At 41.3% G+C, this 26,629-nt stretch overlaps 1 protein-coding gene across 1 annotated transcript in view; it reads right to left on the bottom strand.

The window, feature by feature from the left end:
• The window catches only part of dntt (deoxynucleotidyltransferase, terminal), a 125,078-nt gene that overhangs the window by 87,948 nt on the left and 10,501 nt on the right, over positions 1 to 26,629 (bottom strand). The window contains exons 4-7 of the mRNA XM_087179185.1: positions 16,497 to 16,667; positions 11,960 to 12,031; positions 11,631 to 11,754; positions 8,343 to 8,475 (exon numbers count right to left, since the gene is read on the bottom strand). Of these exons, the coding sequence (XP_087035311.1) occupies positions 8,343 to 8,475; positions 11,631 to 11,754; positions 11,960 to 12,031; positions 16,497 to 16,667 (500 nt within the window). The remainder of the gene's footprint in view (positions 1 to 8,342; positions 8,476 to 11,630; positions 11,755 to 11,959; positions 12,032 to 16,496; positions 16,668 to 26,629) is intronic.

The raw sequence follows: 26,629 nt of genomic DNA, 5'->3' as shown, positions 1-26,629 counted from the left end.
AATTACTGAATAACATTTCAGCTGCCTTTTGTGATAACTCATAAGAGTTGTTGTGACCTTTGACACCGGCCTGCCCACCGCCTGAGATATGTTTATTGTGAACTGTTCCGACTGGACTTTGTTATTCAGGGAAGACACTAACTATGACCTTGTCCTCACTGCAGTTCGCTACAACAGGCTGCTGGGGGAAGGAGTAGTTAAGCAGATTCTATACTGTTTCTCACGAATAGAGGTTGTTTCCTGGGCCCAGAATAAATACATTAATTTAAGTCAACGGAGACTGACCAGAGAATGTGTTTTTTTTTTATTCATCAGTTTGGCATCGTCAGCAGGTTCGGTAAAATAGGTTCATGAGAGCTTCAAACTTTTCTGCTTGGCTGTGCATTTTATTTAGTTAAACATTAGTATTATTTATTCATCATCCGTCAGGTGTGGGCAAACTGCCGAGTCTTGACCTGAGGAGTCGGCCCCTCTCGCGTTGAGCCATGTGTTTGTTTAGTGGGTGTTTGGTTTCACAGATATATGGGTCTGCACATTCCTCACCGCTCTGGACTGTGAATACACTAGATTGCTTTTCTGGATGTGCGGAACCAGTTTTTGTTTTAGTGTGTTGGATGCAGTGCTCGTTGAAGATCCTCTGGAGTTTCTCAGATACTTCGCAGACGTACGGGATGACAATGTTGATGCGTTTATTCATCTTTTCTCCACCACCCACTGTGTCTGTGTTATTCCTGGATCCTGGGGCTGTTTGTGTTCATCTTTGTGACCAGGTGTTTGCGCTCATTCATGAGGATGCATTTGAAGCTTGTGGATGCCTCAACTGGAATCTTTTGCGAAAACATAACACCAACACTGGCCTTGATTCAACCTTTCTTGGATAACCTTAACAGCAATGTCCACTGACATGATACCTTAGGAAACGGAATCACCTGTGTGAGACGCATATTTTATAATATAGACCCGCTTGGTTTCCACAGTGCACCAAAGCTGTGCATGCATGCAAAATGCATGGCACATGTCTGGACGCACAACTCAGCATACTGAGCAGTTGTTCCAGGAAGGCAGTGGGAGCACCATAACACCTGCTTCAATGGTAACATCATAACCTGAAAGATATTGGGAGTTTGCAACGAATCAGGCCAAAGTGATGTAACTGTATCAACCATCATGAACACAACACGATGGTTATAAAGTGCAGCTCTATGAACGGAAACACTCCAGCTGGACAGAGCGGTCCCTTCGTAGCCTGATCTATGATCTGTGAACAGCTGTGTGGCACAAGAATGAACAGGACTTTACATGTCGAGCCCATCACAACGGGGATTGACTTTTCAGCGAAGACACCTGTGGCAGCAACAGCTCACAAACCATTAAAGATATCCTGTACTACAGGGGGCAGCTTAGACAAATAGAAAGCAACAGAGTGGTAATGAGAGAAATCTCTGAACCAAAACACCTGAGGTGAAGCCTTCGTTCTCGTGCACATACAGGGGAAATGTTAGTCTGACAAGCCCAAGGCTGCAGATATGAATGGAGCCTTCAAGTCTCTGAATACAGCTGTCATACGTCCAAAAGTGTACCTCAGGTAGCTAACCCTTGGCTGACGAACCAGCAGCTTGGCAAGCAACACTCTATGACCTTTCAAGAATAGAATGGAGTCTGTTCTGCAGGCTTCCTCAGGACAGTTCTCTGCCATACTATACATGTTGCTGACCCTCAAAGGTGAAAGCAAAGCTATACTGGCTATTAGGATGTAGGACTGTCCATCACTGTATCAAATTTAGAAATGGTTGATGAGTAGGCCAAATTGGAGTTAACATCAGGCACAGTGGGTGCTACAGGAAGAAGAACAGTATTAAAGGTCCCATATAGTATTAAGTAACCTGAGAGAGGAGATGCATATTAGGAAATGCAGGACAGAGGTCAAAGGCCATCTGTGGAATAGATAGTCTTGCTTGATGTTTATCACATCACCGAAAAGGGGGGAAATGTGGGAAGAATTTACTGACGGTATATGAATAATTTCTAATTCCCTGTTTAACTGGCTTTTGTAAGAACCCATAAGGACAGTTGTACCTTTGATGCCAGACTGTCCAGTTGCCTTCATTTTTACTAATGAACGTTTGGCAAAAATGACCATTAACTGCTAAACACATGGTGACAGCATTTTCTTGAAGCTTCATGAAATGTGAATTTCATCAACACTGTGTGCACAAGCAGCATCACCTGTCCTTGGAAGCGAATCTGTATTTGTACATTTGTGCTTTGAAGGAGCGAGAGGAGCTTATTTGATTGGCTTTCACTGAAGCCCACTCCATCTCCACCTGCTGATAATATATTCCTCCTACCAGCAACATATTCATCATGTTCCAGCCAGTTCTCCAGATTGGTCCATGCTGTGCCAGGATTGCACATGCTCACCTCCAGTCCAAACAATTACAAAAGCAGTTGGCCACACCCACGTGAGTCTACACAGTGCGCGCTTCTGCTTACACCCCGATTTACCAAAAAATATATTAAAGCTTGCAGACTTCAGTGGTTTAAGTTTCCTGTGAAGTCTCAATAATTCAAATGATCAAAGACACAAAGACGCGTGCCTCCCAGTTACGGGGGATTGAGTGGCTTTATTTATGGCTTGGTGTGCACAGCGTTTAAGCAAGATGACAAGAGAATTATGACAAACACATATAACTCAGGCAAGTGGAAACTGTTCCACAGTGTAAATATGACAGTGAATGTGTGTGTGTGTGTGTGTGTGTGTGTGTGTGTGTGTGTGTGTGTGTGTGTGTGTGTGTGTGTGTGTAAGCCCTGTGATGGACTGGCCGCCTGTTGAAAGCGTTTCCATGCCTTTAACTCAGTGCATGCTCAAAGACAGGCTCCAGGATGACTCAAACAGCAGTCACATGGAACATTAAACAGCAACACTGATTATAACCCCCCCCCCCCCTAAAGCAGCCTCATATGGCAGGTTTTCCATCAGCCATGAAGGTGAGAGCAATGCTAACACAAAGACGCAACAAACACAAACGACCGGAGGTGAAGTTCCAGCCTCAAATGACAAAGGTTTCCTCTTCCAGGCCTCGCCTAAACCGGTGCTACCTGCCAAAAAGCCAGGCATCATTTCAAACCGATCATTACCCAACACCTACTCACTCACACACACACACACTCACAAACAGTTATATGATAAACGATAGGCACAATCATACAGCACTGGTGTCACAGCTAATAACAAAAGGGATATGACAAGGGGGTGATATGTTCCAAAGAAGCCTCGGCAGCAGCGAGGCTCCGTGTTTGATCTCTCCTCGCCGCCTCTAACAAATGAGTGACGGCGGCAAGAGAGAGGAACATTAAAGGGATGGAGAGAGACATGAATGACTTGTGGGAAAGCTTCAAAGGTCACCATGGCTAATTCAAGGAGCAAGGAAGTATTAAAAAACAGCCATTAGAGCTCCACAAGGCATGATAATGTTAATGGTTAGCATTAGTGGCAGAGAGCATGTACCCCTGTGGCATTAACGGACTGAGTGCCTGGCTCACAGGTTCACTCAGCAGATGCTGCTTTAGTCACAGTCATTTGCACTGTGACTGTATATAATTTATTCTCTTTCTAAAATAATAGGAGACGTGGGAGTACTGACTTTTACATTTGCATTAAATGAAGTGGTCTTCGTGTAGGAGTTTTGTGAAGAGTTTACACTTCTTCAATGAGTTGACTGGTAGTACAGAGCGATTTGAGAATGCATCACAGATTTCCATCTGCTGAATGCGCAGCTTTCCCCCAAAAACTCTTAACTGGCAAAGCTGAGACTCTACAACACTTCCAGCTTGTACAGTGCACTCAAGTTGTTGAGTGAATCTCACTGCTAGCCTCTGCTGCGCTGGCAAAACTCACTTGAGTGCACTGCATAAATGTGTGCCATGAATAGCAAAAAACCAAAGCGGGAAAGAGACAGAGGGATCATCAGCATAAATTCAGTTTACCTCCAATCAGCATTAAAAAAAAAAACAAACAACCTGATGTTATCGAAGCGTGGTTGCGAGTGAGAGGCTGACATGGGAATTCATGGTTAGTTGAGAAGACAGCTCCTTCTTGATTGCATCAGAGCGCTGGTATGTGTCGGGCCTGTGCAGATAGCTGCTCTAATTCAACCCCAGTCAGCGGATATTAGCCAACACCATGTCAGGCACATCCCCTCCTTCTTCTCTGCCTCTAATGCAGCACCTTCAGAGCACTGTTTTTATTTAGCATTAAGCATCCCTTCATGGTCAGTGGGCATTAAGGCTCAGAAAGATTCAGCTGAAAATATTAGCTCTGATGGACTGAGCACGGTAACACCGCCGGAGTTTCTTTAAATTAAGTGCAACGCGGAGAGCGGGGCAGTATATCTCTAAACACCTGGTGTGAATATAGCCGGTCTACTCTTTTATTGCGTGAGAGAAAACGTTCAATTATTAAATCTTTCTGCACAAATCCCATAAAATATACATGTGGTTATTTACAAGTGTTGTGTGGACGACACGTATGAATAATACAGACGTGGGAAGTGTTGCTGCAACTGGAAATTTCACAGAATGCATTTATCTGCAGGAGTACAGAGTTCAGCAGCAGTTAAGAGGGGCTATATGTGTGGAAGCAGCTATGTTTGTCACCGTGCATTTCACCTTCTAAGTGCAAAGTTTAATTCAACCATACGTCATTATCGGACAGCTTGCTTTTCCTCTTTCCCCTGTAAGCTGATAATAGAGTTAGTTTAAAAAATCACGACACCCCGAACCGAAGTGACAAGGATTACTTATCTCAGTTGCTGTTCCAGGGAAACAATGCAATGGACTCAGTCCCTGTTTGAGGATTTGAAAGCAGACACCATCGGCCCCCTCATCAGTGTCACTTTGAGTCTTATTCCAGACAATCTGATGTTAAATAAGATCCACAGCGGGGACTTGCCAGCTTCACACTGAAATAAATACAGTGCTCCACTGACACCACGTGAGCCTTTCACACACAGTGGTGATAGATGCTGTATTTTCAAGCCTAATCTATTTTTAATCCCCCCACCCAACAAAACCGCTTTAAGACTTGTCACCCGCCTTCCACAGCTGTCCTTTCAATAAGGCTAATGTCAGTGGCATCAACAAATCCTCGCCATGTTGTTTACCTCTGAAGTGGATGACAGCTTGAGTTTACATGAGCGCGACGCTTATTTCATGAAACTTTTCGGGAGCTGCGTTATTTCTTTGTGTATGTTATCCAGAGATGAAAGCTTTGTCAGAGCAGAGTACATCTATTTAAAGAGGTATATAGTATGTGCGTATCTCCGTTTTTGACAAGGGCTATCGGCTGGAAAGATAAAGTTAATAAGAGACTCTACATCACGCTGGAAATTATAGGTAATTAAATCGAGCTTTGACAGGACTTTAGAAGGGAACATTTTCAAATATGTCACACTGAAGAGAATTAGTGGGTTATTAGTGGTGCTGCTGGCATCTTGGAGAGCATATGCACTATTTTGGTGTAATGGGCCTTCTAACGCTTCCCGCTGCGTTTAAACCATGTCTGGAGAATCAGCTTTTCAACAAGATAAAGGTAAATTACTTACTTACTGACTTATAATGTACAAGTCATCATTCTTCAATTATAGCTCTGCATGATTCCAATTAGGCCTCACGTAATACTCCCCAAGCCTACACCAAATATGAGATGAAGTAAATGTGTGCTTCATCTCCCTGAGTTTGCCATAAAAGCTCTCTCACAGGCCCTTTACGCTTTGCAGCAGACTCCTGGCCCATAAATCTAGCGCTGTTCCTCCCCTTCATTCTTGATGTTAACTGTCCATGATGCTCTAATCACTTTCCTCATCTCTTTTACCACATTTTCCCCCCGAGGAGAGATATTTACATAATCAGATATCATTCCTGCTGTCATTTATTCTTTTGAAGATTAGAGATATTGGATTTTTTCTTCTTGTGCTGTTTGATACCATCTTTACTTGGGAAAGTTATGGACCTACAACCACAGAGACTAATTAAATAGACATCAGGATCTGGGCATTGAAGTGAGACTATGTAACTGTTGAGAGGAGAAATAACGCAAAATTTCCTCTTGGAAAAGTTCACAAGCAGTAAAAGGCACCTTTGCTCAGTTCAATACATTCAGGGGTTTTACTGCTATAATATTACTTGGTCTGGTTTGACCAGATGAGGAAGTTAGCTTCCACCAAAAAAGGAGAAATGTGATTCCCGGACACCTTGCAATTGTCAAATTAATTTTTTTTAGTGTTGTTACCGGGCTTGCTGACATGACCTACTGGTAAGTCCACTCTCTGAAATCCTCTGGTTTTGTTGAGAGGTGGAAAGTTGATGTAGAAATGGAGACTGGCGGCTTTTTAAACCGTAATGCTTTGTTTTGTATTTCTACCAAGCGGCAACCTCCAGGGATGAAAAATGAAGCCAACATGAAAGTGCCAAAAACAGTGCAGTTCTTTAAATGGCCACCAGAGGCTGGCTCCAAAAGTGAGTCAAACAATCAATCAGTCAACAGACTCCAATGTTAAAATGCCCAACTTTACAGCAGAAATAAACATGTTTACAGCCTGGTACAAAAAACGGTTTTAGACTCTATAGCTAATTTCCCCTTTCATGATAACTGTACAGGGGGTGAATTTTAATATAGCTCGTCCATTTGAATTCTTATTAAGGCTAAAAGTTCTGCATAATTGAGGGCATGGCCTCTTTGAGTGACAGGTTATTAAACAGACATGGAAAACAAGTCTCGGCTCCACACACGAAAGCTATGGGTGACATTACCAAGGGTGCGTCCATCTTTATTTACAGCCTATGATTTCTTCACATGTGCCATGTGACTATGGGGGATTTGGAGTTTTTTTTTTTAAAGAACCCTTAGTAAGAGCTAAATTGAGCTAAATGACAAAGGTAATGAGTAATGTAATGAGCAAATGATTATATTTTTCAAGTTAATTATCCAACACTGGTCCCACATCCATATTACATGCTAATTATAAGCTAACTCTTTGAGTATGTAGTGTGTTCACACTGGAAAAGTAAAACTGTAGCTATTCATAGCCGTGAAAAAAATCTAAACTATTCATGGATGGTCGTGAAACGGCTCTAGAGACACTTCAGAAAACAAAAAATAACCATTGAAACTCTTAGCTTTCTCTTTGTAAGTTTAACTGGCAGCAACAATTTAAATTCAGTTTGATTCAGTACTGAACTCTAAATACTGTATCATTTCCTATTAGTATGAAACAGTCTTCTTGTACATGAATTGCAAACACAGTATAAAGTACCATGCATTTTAGTGTATAGTGTTAGTCCACTGCTATTCCACACTAAAACTAGTATGTAATATGGAATTGGGACAGAACTGATGAGACTTCTCCACTTGTGTAGCTGTTATAGTAGCTTAGAATATTAGCATTTAGCATCATCATGTAGGCACAGTACAAGTTACTTTAAAAGTCAGCCTATTTTTTACCATCCTTTGCCAAACTGGACAGAAAAGTTAATCTTTCATAAGGTTTATGGGGGGAAAAAAGAGATATCTCCCTGGCAACATGTAAAGCTCGAAGCCCAGCCGCTATTAAAGATCATCAGCTAAGCCGTGGCAGCTCTGCCACCCCTGCTAAGAGGCAAGCGCCTGTCCTTACTGGCAGACTGCTTTTGAATTATTTACTGCACACGCCACTGGTTATGGCTGGACTTTTACAACACCACAGAGCAGAGTTCTCCACACTTACTCAGGCACAAAACAGCGCACACAAAGAAAAAAAAAAAGGAGCAGCGCAAAGGCGACAAAAGCGAGGAACCAGCTGTGAACAAATAGTAGTGCACAGTGGGTAGCTTAACAAGAGCACTCACCATTCACTCTGAGATTGACAATGTAATGCATTTCAGCGTCTTAATGTAAATGCAAAAAACGTGTATGACCTGCGCTGTGCACTCAAGTTTCTATCTTTTATGTTCGAGAACAAAGAGAGTGTGATAATCAGCAGAGTTAAATGTCAAATAAATCAATTTTATCCACTAATTATTAACAACAGGATGCATTTAGGCACCAACAGCTCTAAGGCATCTACCAACACACACACACACACACACACACACAGACACACACACACACACACACACACTGAGCTGTGACAGTAGTTAGTATTAAGTGATAGCCACATGGGATTCAAGAAGAAGACTTCCTGAGACATTTCTAACATCTTTGCATTTCCCTGTGCGTAACCAGAATCAGTTTAACAATAGTGGAGAAGGAAGTGTTCTGTTTCAAGCTTCATATCAACACTGAAAAGAGGAGACAAGTCCTGTACCTGCGAAAGCCACCTGTCAGAGCTATTACGGCGTCCAGTGTGATCGCATGGACAGCTTCGTCAATAATGTTCCCCAGGGCCCGGGCCTCTGCTTTACTGACAGCCCTGGAGATGTCTTCATAATGCAGAAAACCTGCAGGGAAAAGACCACGTGGTTATTAGTCTGGCAGTCAGCCATCAATCACAGCCATTTGCTCTGGGGAAGTGGGGAGTCAGGGTGAATTAAAAGTAAGGTAAAATGTGATGTGCTGGCTCCTGCAGTCACAAGAGGATTACACTGAGACTGAGCTAAATTATGACTGATGGATTGATAGGTATCTTGTTGATTTCATGGATCTCACTTTGTATTTTCGCTTCTTCTTTTCTTCGCTACATAAAAAGCATCAATTCCCTTTTTTTTTACCCTTACAACAGACGGAGCTACAACATCAATTAATAAAGATGAAATGTAATGATGTTTCTGTCTGTGCTGCAGTAAAATGAATAAGATAATTCATGTTTCTGCCATTTCAAGATTTACAGAACACGGTGGCGAGATCAGGGTTCAAACACATTTTCCACGTCAAAAACTGGCATTATTTCTCTGCACGGAGCGCAGACCGCAGTGTTCCCAGTGATGGATTGTGACCAGTTTGATGAAGATGTCTGTCAGTATAATACATTATCAGATGGAGCTTCCACTGAATGGGACCCAGTAAGCAGTGTAATATCATGTTTGAATTACCGCCTCATGCGGCGCCACAGTACGGCGTGAGCATCCAGTAACATTCTGAGCAGCAGAGAAATGATGCAGACAAATGAAAAGCTGCATATCAGTGTTTCCCCTTTGAGACATTTAACCATGTATGTTAAACGCTCTGTGGGATTTCTATCTCTGGCAGCAACTCAAGCCGATGTTATCTGCATGTCTGGCTGCTCTTGAGTCGCTGTATTTTTGTTCACTCAGCTGTTCCTTTCAGATTTGAGCATTGCATCACCCCAGAGAAAAATATGCTCTAAACTAAAACTTCTTGTTCTGCACTTGCTTCAGTTTCCTTCCTGAACCAATTCCATATTTGATTGTTTTTAAGCCAGGCTAGTGGCATGGCTCTAGGGATGGCAATGACACTTTGCTCCAGGCTGAAATATCTCAAGACCCATGGATTACTATTACTTTTGCCCGGACATGGTCATGCTCTCCGGAAGATGGTTTTCTAGGTTTCTAGTGCCATCACCACGGCGTAGTAGTAAGTTGTGATCTTGATCTAATAATCTTGTCAAATATCTTCAAAATGAACAACATTATTTAATGACATGACAATAACCGTGGGATTTAGAGACTTTAACCGTGTTGCCCCTTGCCTCTGGAATTCACTTCTATAACACATCTGTAATACTGATTCTCTTCCTATCTAAATCCCACTTTAAAACACATCTAATCAAACTTGCCTATTCTATTTTATTCCATCACTAGCATCAAATACAATTGTATTTATTATTAATTAATATTTATTCTAATTTATTTTGTATTTCATGCCTTGTACTTTCTATTTTATTTCTTCTACTGTGTGCTGTAAGATGTCGTTGAGTGCCTTGACTATAAATAAAATGTATTATCATTATTATTTTTATTATTCATCCTCAGCTTCAGCTTCACTTTGTGCTAATTACCATATGTGCAACACGGAACATGGACAACATGGGTAACAGTGATAAACACTGATGAAAACACAGATGATGTTTTAACCCTGCGGAAACGACGGCCAGTATCATAATAATATGATTAAATGTTAGGAAACAAGATCAAGACTCAACAGCCATGAGAGCAGCTCTGTGAGGCTGTACTGCACAGCACAGCAGCGCTTTGAGCTAAATGCTAACATTTGCTAATTAGAGAGAGTACAAAGCACAGCTGAGACTGCTGGGAATCTCATTAGTTTTTCTGATATTTGGTCATAAACCAAATTATTGGACACAGTTAAACTCTGACTTAATGATGGTGTTAGATTCAAAGTCAAAATTCATTACAACTCATCATGAGGGGGGACATGTGCTGTAATGTAGGCAGCAAAACATTCATTATTTGTGGAGACATTGCACTGAAAATAAATGTCAACCTCATGGTGGCACTAGAGTTCACCAAAGTCAGCAGAATGCATCTTCCGGGGAGCACGAACGCCCGACCACGATGTTGAGTTGTTTACCAGGATGGAGGAAAAACTTTGACCTTCTGGTGGTGCTACAGGAAAAGTCAGGGCATCATCAAAGTCAATAAGCTTCATCTTCTAGGGGACCATAAATGTCTGTACCAAATGTCATCACAATCCATCCAATAGTTGCTGAGATATTTCAGCCTGGACCAAAGTGCTCGACTGACAGAACGACTGACACTGACATCCCCCGAGCCGAAATAAAGAAAAGAAAATTGGTGCTGTGTTTCTTACGTCCTCCGGCTCCTTTCTTACACTTTTTCTCATCCAACTGTAGAAAACATCACAAAATCTGTGTGACTCAACATGATGACCATCCTCACATAAACTATGCAATACTGCCATGTGCATCACTTAACCCTTCTGATATAAGGTTACCAAAGGCCTTTAATCTGACGCTACCCTGTGGATAATTGTTATATTTACTTCACCTAAGGATCAAAAACAGCAAAAGATTTAAAACAAATTTTAGATATGAGTTTTTAACAATCTAATAGTTTGTTTCTGTTTCTCTTTAAATGAGCAATACAGCTCGAGAGGCTGGACAATCTAAGCAAACGTGTTTTAGCAGTAACTAACCTAAATAGCAATAGAAAAGTAATGAATGGCCAAAAAAATGAACCAAACTTTCCTCCACACGCACCGATAACATGTCAAACAAATCATAACTTTTCCACTGTAAGTCAACAGCCTCACATGCTCTTTGATTTCACAGCCCTCTCTGACCAGCTGATTGATGAGCGCTTGTTCCACAGCAAGCATTCCCCCTCACAGTCACTATTCATTGATTTTTATTAAAAATACTCCTGCTGCCTTTTGCATTGTGTTTTCACTGTAAACTCCCTGCTGGTCACATCTCCTCTCGCTTTAGAGAAAACACATTACAGCTAGAGCCTCACATAAGAAAACCTCCTGTGGGACAAAAGAGGGACAAAAAAAAAAAAAAAAAAAAAAAAAAAAGCCTCAAATGATATGCAGGCCTCCTCTGGAGAAATATAACGATTAGGCCTTTGAGTCTTTCTTGGAAGCAAAACTCGAGTTGTATTTTTCAGTACGGTAATTTGAATGGCAGAGTGGAGACGATGAGATGTTGATGTACCAGTTTGTTGCATCCGGTTTAGTTGAATGCTGGGCTCTGTGAGAACGTCGCTGAATGAGCGCAGCCCTCTGCGGTACCACTTCTCAGCCGTCTTAGGTCCAACCCCAAACACACTCGTGAACAGCTGGCAGGAAACGAGGTAAGGACGTAATCAAGCAGACATGCTCTGAAATGACAGGCTCTTCTCAGAAGAGGTTAGCATTCAAAGTTTTGAAGAGCGCCATGTCCTTAAGAGATAGCGGATGCAAAATCGTTTTCACAGACATTTTTGGAGGCAGCAGAATGGAGAAAGCACATGAACGATTGGAGTTGTTTTTCCTTCTACTGACCTTTAGTGTTTGATACCTTTCATCAGAGAGTATTTTCTCAACTTCAAACGAGCGGCCATGTCGAAGGATCTCCTGCAAAACATAAAAGTAGATGGCATTATTAAAAGGAAAACACCACTGGTGTCAGTATCGGCATGTTTTCCTCTCGGTTTATGTTCCATCAGCTATTAACAAATGGCCCCAAATTGCTGCACATTTGCAAACAGTTTCCACTTAAATCAGGTGTCCTCATTTCATTTCTTTTCAGGAAATAATGACTTTGTTGTTGTGAAACCTGGGATTAACACCGATTTTATGGCATTCATAAAAAGCCCAAGGTAATATTTTCCCCAGCTTCTATTGTTTCCTCTGAAACAACTTTGCTCTGCGTTTAATTGTCTGCCTGTTCTCAGCAGAGCACCAGTAATTTGCTGGTCACATTTTAACTGTCTTCATTATGTGAAGGCGTAAAATCAGACAGCAGTTATCCGGTTAATATCGACCATCTTCCGCGGGGAAAATTGTAAAAGTTGTTAGTGTTGGAAATGAGCCCTGCGTGTTGTGCGGTTTACAAGCAGCAAGCTTATGCATTTTAAGCCCGTGCGTGACGGGATGACATCCAGCTTCAATGAACCAGTGAACCCGATCCACAATGTGAGTACAGTGCAGTTTAAAGCAGCCTTCACTGCTCAATGATGCATCCACCCGTCCACCTCTGCTTTTCAACCCTCAAGCTAAGTCCAACCTCAAACACAAGGATAATGCTTCAACACACTCCCTGCTCCGGGGAAGACACACTCCGTCACATGCACAACGCCTCTCTCTCTCTCTCTCTCTCACACACACACACACGCACAGAAAACACATACTGACTATTCATCCCCAACCCTGCCTCAGTGCTCCCAGACTTTCATGTCAGTAGGTTTATATCTTTTCTCCACTTTGGATGTTCAGTCAGCGGCGAGCGGTTCAGTCGCTGCTGACAGAGTGTCACTCCGATGTTCAAAGGCACATCAAGTGTTTTGTTTTTACTCTGTTTGGTTTCACTTTGTTTTTCGTGTCATGTCATTTTCTTGTTTTGAGCCGAGATCTGTTCAGAGACAACCTAGTGGAAAAAAAAAAAAAAACTTCCACCGCTGGGCGCACGTCTGAGTCATGTAAGAAGAACAAGAGGGAGAGGTCAGTCGCAGGCAGTCTAATTTGGCCTCTGTGGTACAATTATGTTATTTTGTTTAATGCATCAGTGCTGAGAGATTTGACAGATTTTGAAAGTTGCTCATAGTGTGTACGTTAGGTTTAATGTGTCAGTGAGTTGGACTGCAGAGCTCACCTACAGGGATTCGGCGTTCTCTCCGAGCAAACATTTTTCGACACTTCCTCTGACAACCTGCCATGATTTCTGCCCCGAGCACGACTGTAGGTGATGGGATGATTGCCAAGTGATCCAATAAGACTTTTTTTTCCCTTTTTTTTTCCCCCTTAAAAGAGAAGGTAAATTTGTGTGATGCCTGTCAGTGTGTGCGCTCATGTGTGAGCATCTGTGTGGCAAGTTTTCTTAGCGCGTCTCTCTAGGACTCGGGATTTCAAAACCATTCTTGATATCTTGCTGAAAGATTGAATTTTTTTTTTAACCCTCAATACCTCACAGCAAATGTGTTCTGCAATATGTTCTACTTCAGTGTCCACGAAGCATATTTGTTCGGATTGTTAATGTTAGAAGAAAAAAGATTCAGGTACATTCTTCTTGACAGTGCACAGAAACAATCAGAGACAAATTTAAAGGAATTCTCCAGCAAAAACCTTTGTTTTGAAATATCCCCTGTAGACTCAAGCTGGTCTCTCTATCAGAGCAAAAATGTGTCAAAAAACCTGAACTCAGTATATAAAGTTTTGATGTTTTTTGCAACTGCACTTGAAGATACATTCAAACTTCTTGCAATTTCCCGACTGACTGACCTTCATGTCTTAAAGTCACGATGGACGTGGTTTCTCTGTTCTTATTTGAGCAGTTCTTGACATCATATGGATTAGTACAGTTGTCCAATAGGGCTGTTTACTGTGTACCAACATTTCAAAGACACAACACAACTGATGGTCTCAAGCAAATTAAGAAGGCAGGAAATTCCACCAATTAACTTTTGACGAGACACATCTGTTAATTGAAAAGCATTCCAGGCAACTGCCTCAGGAAGCTGCTTAAGATCATCACAATATTGTGCGAAAGAAACACCTATGAATGGGTAGGTGTGTCCAAACTTTTGACTGGTACTCTACATTGATGAACGATGGTGTTATTGTATGTTTTTCTTATTGTCAACAAGTATATGGTGAATATGTTCCCAACAGCCATCACTTCAGTTGGAAAACCGGTTAGCATCTTAGCGCTTACGGTTGTCTCCCTTTTTTTGAATGGGTTTTTGTGGTTCACACAAGCTCAAGACACGTCCATGTTTTATTCTACGACATAAAATGCATCAGTAAATTACCCCAGTTGTGATTTCTTTAAGTTCTTACATCTCTTAAAAAGGCCAGTTGCTAACAAGTGGTTAAATGAGACTACAGAGGTTGTCGGGGACATTAAACATCATCAAGCTGAAAACAAAAACCGATCTACTCACCAGTCCACCTTTACAGCCTCGTTGTGTTTATACTCCCACTTTTGCAAACTATCACTAACTCTGTAAGAAGGAAGGCTTTTATAGAAAAGGTCAGAGCTAAATCAAACTACAAGTTGGAAGTTTAGTGGTGGTGACGTTAAGTCATGTGACTGTGGTGGAGTTTGTTTATAGCCTAACATTAGCTTTTTACCTCTGGCAATGGTATAGGCTTCATACATCATAAAAGTGGTTCATTTTTGATTGTGATTATCCTGCTGAACGAAACATGTACGTGTTCATAAACTTTTGTTTGACACAGTTTATTTTCTGCAGTAATCCAAAAGCTAACGTAAAAACCCATTGGCTTTTTGTCAAGGAGCCAGGGTGATGCTAACTTCCGAGTAGGCCTTCAAAAATACGTCATCCCTGCAGCACTCTATCTATGTACCACTCCAGTGTCACACTAATTGCCTCCTTATAGCTCTGACGTCCACTGAATGCGTATTATTTAAAGAATAATACCGGTGTTATTCTGTGTTTTTCTTATAGTCACAAAAAGTTATTTTCATTTTTAAATAAGGTCAGTAATTTCCTGCCAGGCACTGTAGTTTTTAGCACGTTACTCAAACAAGGCTAAACGCTGCATTTGTTCAGAACTATTTGAGTATCAGTAAGCGGGCCCTTCATGTGTGCTGTTTTCCAGCAGGATGGTGACCTTTTGACTTTTATCTTCATGGGCTTGCTCTTATTTGAATAGTAGTTGTTCATCGCATCTTTCCTTATAAACTTAAAGAAAAGGGTCAAATGTTTGCGATGTATGTGCATGTGCATCACACCTTTTCCTTTGTTCCATGCATCTCTAAAACAAGAGCAGGGAGCAACTGTCCGAGACAAAATACAGCTGCTGCTTTTTAAAATGCCTTCCTCTCTCTCTTTGACAGTTTCACTTTAAGTGGAAGTACATCTGCTGTTACTCTGGCAGCTATTCATTTATCTTTGACTTAGATCATAACCCCGAATTTACAAGAGTCAGATATTGGTCATTTATATAATGCAGCACTAAATCACCCCTCGACATATTGCTGAATGTTAATATGTATATTAATAATATTTACAGTAGTTTCACAGAACTGAAATACAATTTGACAGCAACACCATTCTGCAAAAAGAGATTGCAAAATAATTATAACTTCATAGGCTTTTATAGTTTATTGGTGGCAGATAGCTACACTCTTCATGTGCTGTGTTTCTGTTACTCTTGCAACCAGCTAGCAAAAACGTATTAGCTTTCACGTACGTTATACAATTCAAATGTTCAGAAGCTAACGACCTAACTATCTAATCAAGCGTGTTACCATGAGGCGGTTAAGTTGTTCTTTGCAGCAATATCAAATGTGTGTATAGCTTAAATTAGAAAGTGGCCAGGGTTACTGTTTTATAGTGGAGTTAGTCAGTTCTCTCAGTGTTGGTGCACTTCATATAAATCAGTAATAAAAGTCCATAAAGGTCATGGTTTACTGCAGCATTAATTTTGACTGTTTCAGTTCATCAATCACATCTCCTATATTTAGCAGTGCTGCTGGCCGTTCTCCAATGCATTTTCCAAAGTCTTTAGACCGACTTCCTACCTCCAAGGCAGACACTGATTTTAGATCATTTCACAACAGTTTGAAAATCATGTTTAAGAGACCTGAAAGTCATATGGTGATAGATGTGATCCATCACAAATAGACATTACATCATGTATTGTTTGCAAGCAGGGACTGATTTGAACACTTGGAAATTTGAGAGGCAGCGTCTGAAAACTTTACAGTCACAAGCTTCTGTATGTTGTCAGAAAATCAAACCCAGAAGACTAAAAATGTTTGCTGTCCTGTGGATTTAGCACGGCCGCCCAAACTGACAAACTAACACAGATGAATTGGCTGTCAGCTGGACTCTGAGTGGACTCTCGGCCTTACCTCTATGAGTTCCTTAGTATGTTCCCCCAGGCAGGGCAGATCCTGGGTGTCCCCCAGACTCCGCACCTCAAAGGTCAGACTCTTCAGGACAGATCCGGCTCTCCTGAACGCCAGACACGGACCCTCGATCTCGTTGAATTCATAGCTCTCTGCCAAAACTTCAAACGCTTCCTATGGTGAGAGGCAGGCGAGGACAGGTGAAGGGAGGTAGAAATAATGTAGGAGAGCAGCTAAGATAGCAAAAATACAGATTTTCACTCGTATGTTAAATAAGGCGGGCTTACTGTATTTACACAAAGGAAGAGAAAACCAGGGGAGTAAGAGACCAATGGAAAATGTGTCAGGTGTGCATTCACATGTGAGATGCACTGAACCAGACAGGAAACCAGACAGAGTACTGAACTCCCTCCAGTTCCTTCCTCCCTCCCCTGTCAACCCTCTCTGTCCCTGTCCCTGTCCCTGTCCCTGTCCCTGTCACTGTACAGCAGGACCTGCTGCATGTTGGTTTCTTCTGGATGACCGGACAGAGACATTAGAGGCCGGTGAACACCAGATTGGAATCTGTCATTTTCCACTTGTTCACAACAGGCTTCCCACAGGGACAGCCACTGACTTTTCCTTTACAAACCCTCAAACACTGAATGAAGGAATCTACTGTAGAGAACATAACTGTAGAGCACAACTCTGCTAAGACCATACACGCCTCTTTTTGTTAATTCTAAAGTTGTTTATTAAAAGCTGTGCTGCAATCATAGTGAAAAATGAATTGAATTGTCCTCCAACTCTGCAGTTCACAATCAGCTCTACGAACTCACTATCTTGGTTCACGCTCATCACTCTCGTAGTTACTCTGTAACAGCACTGTAAAAAATTCATTGTATGCCGGTGAACACAACAATTTACATTTTCACCAATGACAATTTTTATTATATCAATTTTGGGGCTGCAACTATTAGCTGGATCGATTAGTTGACAGTTGCTTTTAAATCTTATGAACTAAACATGCATCAATTGATAAAAAAACACCATTAGGAGATAACATGTCCATGTTGTATTCACAGCTCAGTTGTATATTGTTGTATTTACAACAAGTCAGACCCCATGACAACTGAAATATGGAAATGTATTCATGATACTGATACTATAGCACTGTCAACAGACAAACTGCGATCCAGTTTTGTAGCATCACTCTTAAAGGAGCTAACTGTAAGTTTTGCTATTGCTACATAGGCAGCATTATCATAAACAACTGTTTACTTGCTAGTCTAGAAAAAAAAACCGCTGTGTGCTGAGCTCAGCATCAAACTAACTACTCCTTTACCCACCAACAGCAATCTCCAGCGGTGGAAAGCAACTCTTTTGCAGCCGTTTTGTCACAATCTAATACCAACAAGTCACTGTACAGTCTGCCTGAATGGCACTGCTTTGAGGGCGTATTGTAACCACTTGTCTTGCAAATGCAATGATGCTCTTCGCATTAACAGCTGTTTACTTACCAGTCTTGTTAATGTTGGCTATGTAGAAATAGCAAAACTTACAAATAGCTCCTTGAATGGATGTGTGTGAGTCATATAGATTTACTTTTAATTGCACTGTGCATTCAGGAATTATGGCAATTTATAATTTTATCTTAGCATTTATAGAGCTAAAAACAAATGAATTGACTTTTTTGGGGTCAAAATCTATTATGTAGTAAATTTGGTAAAGACTGGACTTAATATTGCCATGAGGAAAAGAGAATCGATATAATAAAATATTTCCGACGTTTCATTGTTTAAGAGTTATAAGTAAAACTCTATTAAGTGCTTAATAAATGGTCACATGATCCTCACTAAATCCTACTTCTAGTTACCAGAACTAGGAGGGTCAACATCATTTGCATTTAAAGTTTATTGTTATTGCAGAGAAAATCACTTCATGGGACAACTCCACTGTCACACTTTCTAATATTGGCATGCAGCTGAATAGTTGGTGCCGTGTTCAGCTGGACCACTTCACGGTTTGCTGCTGCTCAAGTGATGAGCTACTGTTGCAGAACCAAACATGTCACCACAGAAGAGCTGGATCATCAGTGTAGCCACTCATTAGCTAAACAGGTAATATGTTTATGTCGGTTATGACAAAGTGTTTCAAATGAGGTTTCTGTCTGAATGTCTCTGGGATGGAGCAGGTTGGTGCAGGGAGGAATGAAGAGCTGTAGGTGGGTTTTGTCTCTGCAATATGAGAACTCCATCACTGCCAACACCACCTTCCTGAATGAAACAAACTGGTTTTCATTGAAGCAAGAAGATGGAATTCTTACTTATATAAGGTGCCAGGTGTAGTTTCTTCAGTTTAAACACATAAAAAAAAACCATTAACAACAATTAGGGAGAAAAATTACAGTTTTTGAACATTTACTCAAACTGCTCAAAAAAAAAAAAAAAATTGCGCAGCACGTCTAAAATATCATGGAAAAGAGTATTTGTACAATTATCACATTTCACTCATTAATATAAGCACATAACTCAAAATGCTAATGTGTCACTGCATGAAAATGTATTCTTGCCAAACCCCTAAGCATTTAGTGTTATGTGCTTCTCTAAATGAGAGAAATGTGATAATTGAATTTTGTGTTGATGTGCTATCTCACTATGTCGTTTTAATTTGGTGTGTTTTTACTCTGTACGCCTCCTTCAAAAATTCTACCCCAACCCACAAGTTTCATTATTAACCTCAAAGATGAAGTTGCTTCTTGCCATGTGTTGAATTTTTACAAACCCAGTATTGATAAAGCAATTTCTTCTTTCTTTCTACCTTCTTCAACCTATTCAAATTCTGTGTGCGGAGTATTATGTCTGTTCAGTCCATTTCCATGCATCAACAATAATGATGAAGGAGGTCTGATGCTGTGCGAAGCTGCTCCTTCGATAAAATGAAGTTTTTGTGCAACAAAGAATGCTCAGAAGCAAAGCCACCTGTTCTCACTACAAAGGGTCAAACTGAAAGAGTTGAATTAAGTGGCAGCCATCAAAAGAGCCAGACCCACATGAAAGAGGCCTCTGACAAAACAGCAATGAATTTATTGATGTTATTTTCAGAGTTCAACTGAATGCTAACTTAAATTGCTTCAAAGCAACCTTATAGCAACAGTATACCACCAGCTTGCAGCTAATACTTTTGCAAATTATTAACACATGAAACAGGTGTCATGATATAGTGCACTGAAAGACAAAGGTTGTGAAAGGTTGTGAACATGTTGTAATTACTGGAAAGCCACTGTGTGTTGTTGAAAACCTAGTGGAGCAATAAAGAAACATTGCAAGAAGCTCTCCTGCAAATATTGTATGTAAATCGAACTGATTCGTTTTTACAGCTCAGCAGCAGGTAACAAGAAGCAAGAGGAATAAGAAGAAGAAGAAGAAGCAACAACATGGGCATCGTACTTATGTATTCATTTTCCAGCACTCACTGAATATAAATCTAAGGGACAGGTTAGGCTTGACAAGAACTAGTGTCATGTGTTGTCCGTTCACGTCCAGAGGTAAAAGTGTTTATAGCTGTTCCGAATGGACACTTTCAAACTCAGATCATCAAAAAGAGGTGAGATATGATAATTGATAAAAAATAAATAAATAAAAAATAAATATGGAGATAACAGTACACACTTTCAGGTTCTCCTACAAGGCATTCATAGTGTTGCACTTGTTTACAGTATATTCACAAAAAGTGACAGAAACAGTTTGAGAGGGAAGTTGCATCACTGCATGAACTGGCCGTGAATGTTGAAACTGTCAGATTCAGCCCCCTCATGTTGGAGAGAAAGGTGTGGGGAAAGGGCATCTCAGACACTGTTAAGCCACCTGACAAGAACTACAAGAGTATACTGATGCCTGAAAAGAGTAATCCACAAATTTAGCAACATCGTCACACTCACGATGGATGATGTAAAGTGATGCACTTCTTCGAGTGGCCCCTGGAGGCTGGCTCCAAAAAGTGAGTCAATCCCCTTAGACTCCCATGTTAAAATGTCCGACTTTACAGCAGAAATAAACATGTTTACAGCCTGGTACAAAAAATGGTTTTGGTCTCAGGCTAACTCCCTCCCTTCTTGTTGTTTGTTCCACCAACTTCTGAGAAATTATCCAGGGCTCTAACAGGGATTTCCACCAGTGCATGCAATGTCCAGCTGGGGACCTGGGGGGGGGGGGCTGCTACCACTGCTGCCCAACAACTTGAGCTAAAGATGTCTATAATTTTTTGAGATTGTGTTCTTATTTTTCTTTTTTCTTTAAAGTGGATGATAACAAACTGCTGCATTTACAAAGTAAAGTTCACTTTTTTACCGCTACGGATCTCTCAATCAAAACAATAACAAATGACGGAGTACGATGATGTCATGAATTAGCGTGGGATCATGGGAGTTGTTGTCTAAATTGTTAAACAACTCATTGCCATTTTATTTTTAGGTTAGAATTCCTTCATTGTTCAGGAGGTTTTTACCAGGAGCCAAATTATCTACAAAGGTCCCTTCTTCTCCAAAGCAAACGGACCAGGTCATTAAACCCGGTAAAAACCTTGAATCAAGCCGTTTCAGGATAAAAATCTGTTTCTCTGATGCTCTTGGGCGGACACAGAACATTAGGGAGGGGCTGCGAGAGGAACTTAAGAGCCAGACGTCCAAGACTAAAATCCTTCATCCGGTTAAAGGTTACAGTTATGAGGTTATAAGGTTATAAAAAGTGACGGTGACATGACATGAAACAGTTGGAGAGTAGTAGACTGGAAATGTTTTAATGTCCGGCCATCTGGACATCAGGCCGGGCGCTTATGGAAAACTCTGCTCTGATGCGTGATTCACTTAGAGCCCTTTACCTTCTCTGACCACCTTTTCAGGCTTGGCAGCTATTGTACAATAGTCCTCTTTCACAGCTGACATTTTAACTTGTCATAGTGTGAAAAGCACAGGTGTTACTAATAACACTGACAGCTGCTCAGTTCTATTCAAGTGTCCCCGTAAGCCATGACAGCGTGGCACTGACCCTGAACTTAGGAAAGAGATAGTAATGGAAGACTTAAGGTGCTGCTGATGACCTGTTGTCACTGCGCAGCCAAAGGAGACAACGTTTGATTCTCAGTAGGATCAAAACTACCTTTCACAGTACTGGGATTCATTTAATTCAAGTTCAGTAACAGGATATTGCTTAGTATAGCTTTAAGAAGAGGAAACAGTGTGTTGTATCTTCTTTAAAGCCTTAAATAGCACAAGGAGCTCAGAAATTAGTCTGTAATCACGAGTGACATTTGGGTCAGCAGCACGCTACCGCGCTGCCCTTTATGTAATGCATGAATTAGTTATGTTTAAGCGTAATAATAATAATAATAGAAATTCATATGAGTGAAATACCACACAGCTGATAAACTAGTCTGCCATAGCACAGTGCCTGAAGGACACATACTGGAAGCCACTACAGGCTAAGGAATTCTAAATCCAGGACCTGGACGTGATGCAGCCCAGTGTGACCAAAGTTCAGGACAAACTCTGCCATATTCATGCCTTCGTTTCCCCTCTCATCTAGCCAAGCCACAATCTGAGGTCACTGCACTAGCAGCAGTCCTGTGCAGACGTGCAGCCTCAGGTCAGTGAGCAGCCGACTCTAGTCCAGCTCTCCCAGGAGACGCAATGACCCGTTTACTGCAGCACATGGAAAGCAAACCACCCTTTACATCCCAGCACACACACGCACAAACTGACACACACATACACACAGATATACAAGCACACACACGCACAGCTGGGTTCTCCTCACAGCATGCGACAAATAAGAGGAGCAAGCTAATAATTGGATAGGTGATAGGGCACGCTTGTGCTGTACCAGTGTTTAGTGTGCAGGGTGTGTTACAAGAGGTTTGTCTGGAAATGTCTGGTTTAATAATAACCACAGGCTAAACTCTGGATTATCAAAAATAGACATTCTGTGGTATAAAATCCAGTAGTATAAGAATGCAAGATTCTCTATGGGGAGAATGAACTATATCAAGCAATCAAACAGATTTGCATGCATGCCCTTTCACCCCACTTCTTTGCTCTCTGCTAAAAGTGAAGGTAGATATAAAAGCCAAAAGTTGGCGTTACATACACAAACAGAGGTTTAACTATATATTCAAGCATCTAATGACAGTTGAAATACAGTTTTACTCCAATGAATCTATAAAAGTATTCCAGTCTTTGCTAATTACCAAAGCTAGGCGTGTGTCTCTCTCTCTCTCTCTCTCTCTCTCTCTCTCTCTCTCTCTCTCTCTCTCTCTCTCTCTCTCTCTCAGAAAATTAGGGCAAGAAAATATTGTTATCCAACACTTTTAACTTCAAAAGTCACAGCTGGGCATTGAACAATTCCCAGCCAGGTTCACCACTTCTTAGTGTCCCCCTGTGTTACAGCTTGTTGTGCGTCCCCAAAGTGGCCAAAATATTACATTGCAGGAGCAATCAAAAGCAAACCTCTAAAAATGATGGTGTATTTCTTTAAATCAGAAATGTTTTTATACTAGATAATACTTGATTGAGTTATTGTGTCCTGTTGATGCTTGTCATAAGAAAGTGGATGAAGTGACTAAAACACGAACACCCAGTTATATCACCTAATTCTCTCACCTGTAGAGAAACAGGATTTTAAGACGCTCCACACATACAGTTGTATGCATAAACAGCACACACGAACATAGTAGTGCACCATCACATACACACAAACACACACACACACCCGCTGCAGTCGGCCTGTCAACTGTCATGTTGTTGTAGCAACTGCATGAACTCAGCGCTGCAGGCTTGAAAACCCACCCTGCATATGCATTTATCTAATTAATCAGGAGTTAAGGCTGGTAGGGGGACTTGGTGCGCAGGGACGTTGATATAGCACGCCGATTTACCCCCCGCCATCGGATATCACGGACATGCCTGCGAGTCATGTTCGCACAGCAGCCCATCACACTGCACGCGCAGAGAGAAACCATGAAAGGAGGTCAGAGAACCCACAGAGAAGAGTTTTAACACGATTAACAGCTAGGAGATGGATTTTATCTCTCTCATATCTAATGAATAAGTAGAGGGCATAATTCTCACATTTTTTTTTCTTCATATAATTTCAAGATTTACCTCAAATGATGAAACGCACGGTGTCTAACTTGTTCCCTAAGAGCACCTTCAAAGAAAAGTTCAAAGCATTTTAATATGAAATTTAACGAGATTTAGTCAAGGCAAGAGTAAACCTTCATACATCTTTCCAAAATAAACCAAACAAGTACTGACAAAGCAGCAATGTGTGACCCATTTCTGATCCTTATATCTTTTTGTTTGTTGGCTTTTTAAGTTGTGAATGCTAACTCCGCTGGGGGATGGAGGGAATCAATTTGATGCATTTAAGGTTCAGTGCTCCCATACCCCCATCCACCCAGCTCCTCATCCGTGGCGTGTCTGCTATCAGTGCATTTGAGGCCTTGTGCTGCAGGGAAACAAATTCAGGATGTTTAGCCTTTTCTCCCTGTACCTCTTCCTCCCACTAACTCTTCCTTTGCCTCTCCTCATTAGTCTGGCATACTGTGCGTGCTTCTATGTTTCCGTGTGTGTGTGTGCGTGCGTGTGTGTATGTGTGTGTGTGTGTGTGTGTAGGGCAACATTTGATGTTGCATGTCAATCAACCAAGATACAAATGTCAATTTTTGTGTCATGGTGCACCAGGTTTATGGTAAAATTATGACAGCAGAAGACTAGAGGGCTGAGCAGATACAACAAGAGAGTGTGTGAGTTTGACTTGTCTGTGTGTGTATGTGTGTGTGTGTGTGTACTCGTGCAAAGAGTTGTGGTTTTCCCAGTCACACGGCGAGAATAATACAGCAAGCGACAACAAGAGTGAGAGTGAACACAGTATGAACGGGTAGAGGGGTGGGGGAGTGCGAGGCAGAGATGGCGAGGGATAAAGAGGGAGCAGGGAAGGATAAATCAATAGTGCACGGCTGTGGAATGAAGGGCCGCTTGCTGCCAGTGTGTGATTGACACCTCACTGGGGTGCTGTTGCTGAGATGATGCTCATCCTCTCTTCCTGATCCTGACACCTCTCCCCAACACCTACTTCCTCCTCCTCCTCCTCCATCACACCCTGCCGGCCCCGGATGCCCCCCCCCCCATCCTAAAAATCATCGCAGGTTATTTCCTCTTACACTTCCTCTCTCTGTCTAATGGATCGCTCCACACATACAGTTGTACACATAAACAGCACACACGAACACAGTGGTGCACCATCACATACACATGAATACACGCACGTCATCTAAAGCCCCTGGGTAGAGTATATTTGCCTTACTACATTGTATCTTTGTAAAATAAATTGGTCTTGTTGATTAAATAAATTGGTTTTTGATAGTGGTGAGAATTATATGGGTTTATTGTTTGTCCTTGGGTAAGACTACCAAAACAAGCCATGGGTTCAATTTGAAATGTTGATGTTATGCGAATCCCCCCGTGGTTTAGGCTCCATAATTAAAGCGCAGATACGAGAGTGGTATCAATCTTCTCGTGTAATTCTTGCCAAAGAAAGTGTATTTGCCAAATTGTTGCAGATGTGTTTGTTTAAAGTTACAACAGTTACTACGGAGCCAAAGTCCTGACACCTCCTCCTGTTTGTTCCCCGCACTTCTGTAGCTCCAATCTCTCTTTCATTATCTCTCTGGAAAAGTGAAGGGGTTTGCTGTTCATATTCTATTAATACATTTGGTATCTCCTGCAGTACTTTCTATTAGAAGTTCAAATCTTTTAGCAACGTAGCAATCGTCAGTGTTTCTATAATAATAATGTATCAGATGAAAATGTGACAACAATTACTCCATTTACATCTGGGATTAAAAAGCCCATCATATCCAGAATGTATCTAGATATGATTTTAACCTGAATAATTTAACCCTGGTATTAATATGTCTCTCCTGAGTCCACAGTGAGATCTGATCGCTCAGTCCAGAAGAAGAAGAAGAAGAGGAAGAGGAAGAGGAAGAGGAAGCTTGGTTGCAATACAAATTGCCAAGTTTCACTTGTATTTTTTTGTTGGACCAAACTGAAAGCACACAGTTGGTCCGTCTGCTAGCTGCCCACAGCTACCACGTCGCCGGTTTGTAACAGTAGCACATGATTACGTATTTCCACCCACGTAGTTGTTGAATATGGACTGACGACGCAATCGCATTTACACTTGTGTTCAGTGTTGTCAAAAATCCGTCCCTGACCCCCTCTGGAGGTGGTTTTGTCAGATCACAATCCTTACTAATTGCATCTTGGGTGCCTTTACATCTGTACTTTAATGTGGTAAAGCATTATCCAATTGCAATCACCCATAATTATCAACAGGTGTAGATGAGGTAAATTTGACAAATGTGAAAGTCGCTCCTAGTGATGAACCTACAGAGAATCATCACCTGAATATGCCGCTTCCCTCAGCTTTATGGAGCTTTATGGTGAGTTTCAAATGTCAGGCCTGTGACTTTACAGCTCTACTGTCCACTCTCACTGCTCTCATAACACTGTTTCCGGCCATGGGAGGCAACTGCTTTCAGCAAACACACTCTAAAAACCCACTAAATGCCCAGCACCAAACAGGAGACAGAGACTAGTTGGTGAACACACAGGAAAAAAATAACAGTTAAGGTTCTATGTCACACACAAAATCACTTTTCTGGGCTCTAGGAACGTTTTACAAATATAAACCTTTATGAATTTAAGAATAATTGACCTTTGCAGGTGGAGGTGTCCTGTCAAACGTCAGAATACACAGAATGGCTGTTTTTCAGTGTAATAGCCTGTTAGCCAACACTGTTTTGCTAGCATACTGTTGGAGAAGCTGTTAGCTGCTAGCTCTAAGTGTAATTTTGTGAAAGAGCTGCTTTGTTAGTACTGCTCTTGTAGAGCAACGCTGAACATGAGTTAATAGAGACTCACTTAACTGAGCTGAGAGACTCAAGTTTAACTGACTGATGAATACATCTTGGAAAAAGTAATTGTCCTTCTAACAAATGAATGTCCCACAGAGTTTAAGGTCCCCTGTTGTGGATGTTCTACAGAATTCTATTAACTCTGGAGTCTGCATTGTTGACATGAAACATTAGCTCTTGGG

This window comes from Seriola lalandi, unplaced genomic scaffold, assembly GCF_002814215.2.
Source record: "Seriola lalandi dorsalis isolate HSWRI2012SDOR001 ecotype SW California unplaced genomic scaffold, Sedor1 jcf7180002054795, whole genome shotgun sequence".
NCBI classification, from domain to species: domain Eukaryota; kingdom Metazoa; phylum Chordata; class Actinopteri; order Carangiformes; family Carangidae; genus Seriola; species Seriola lalandi.
The sequence above is the reverse complement of the archived record's forward strand: the minus strand, read 5'-3'. Positions and strand labels throughout refer to the sequence as shown.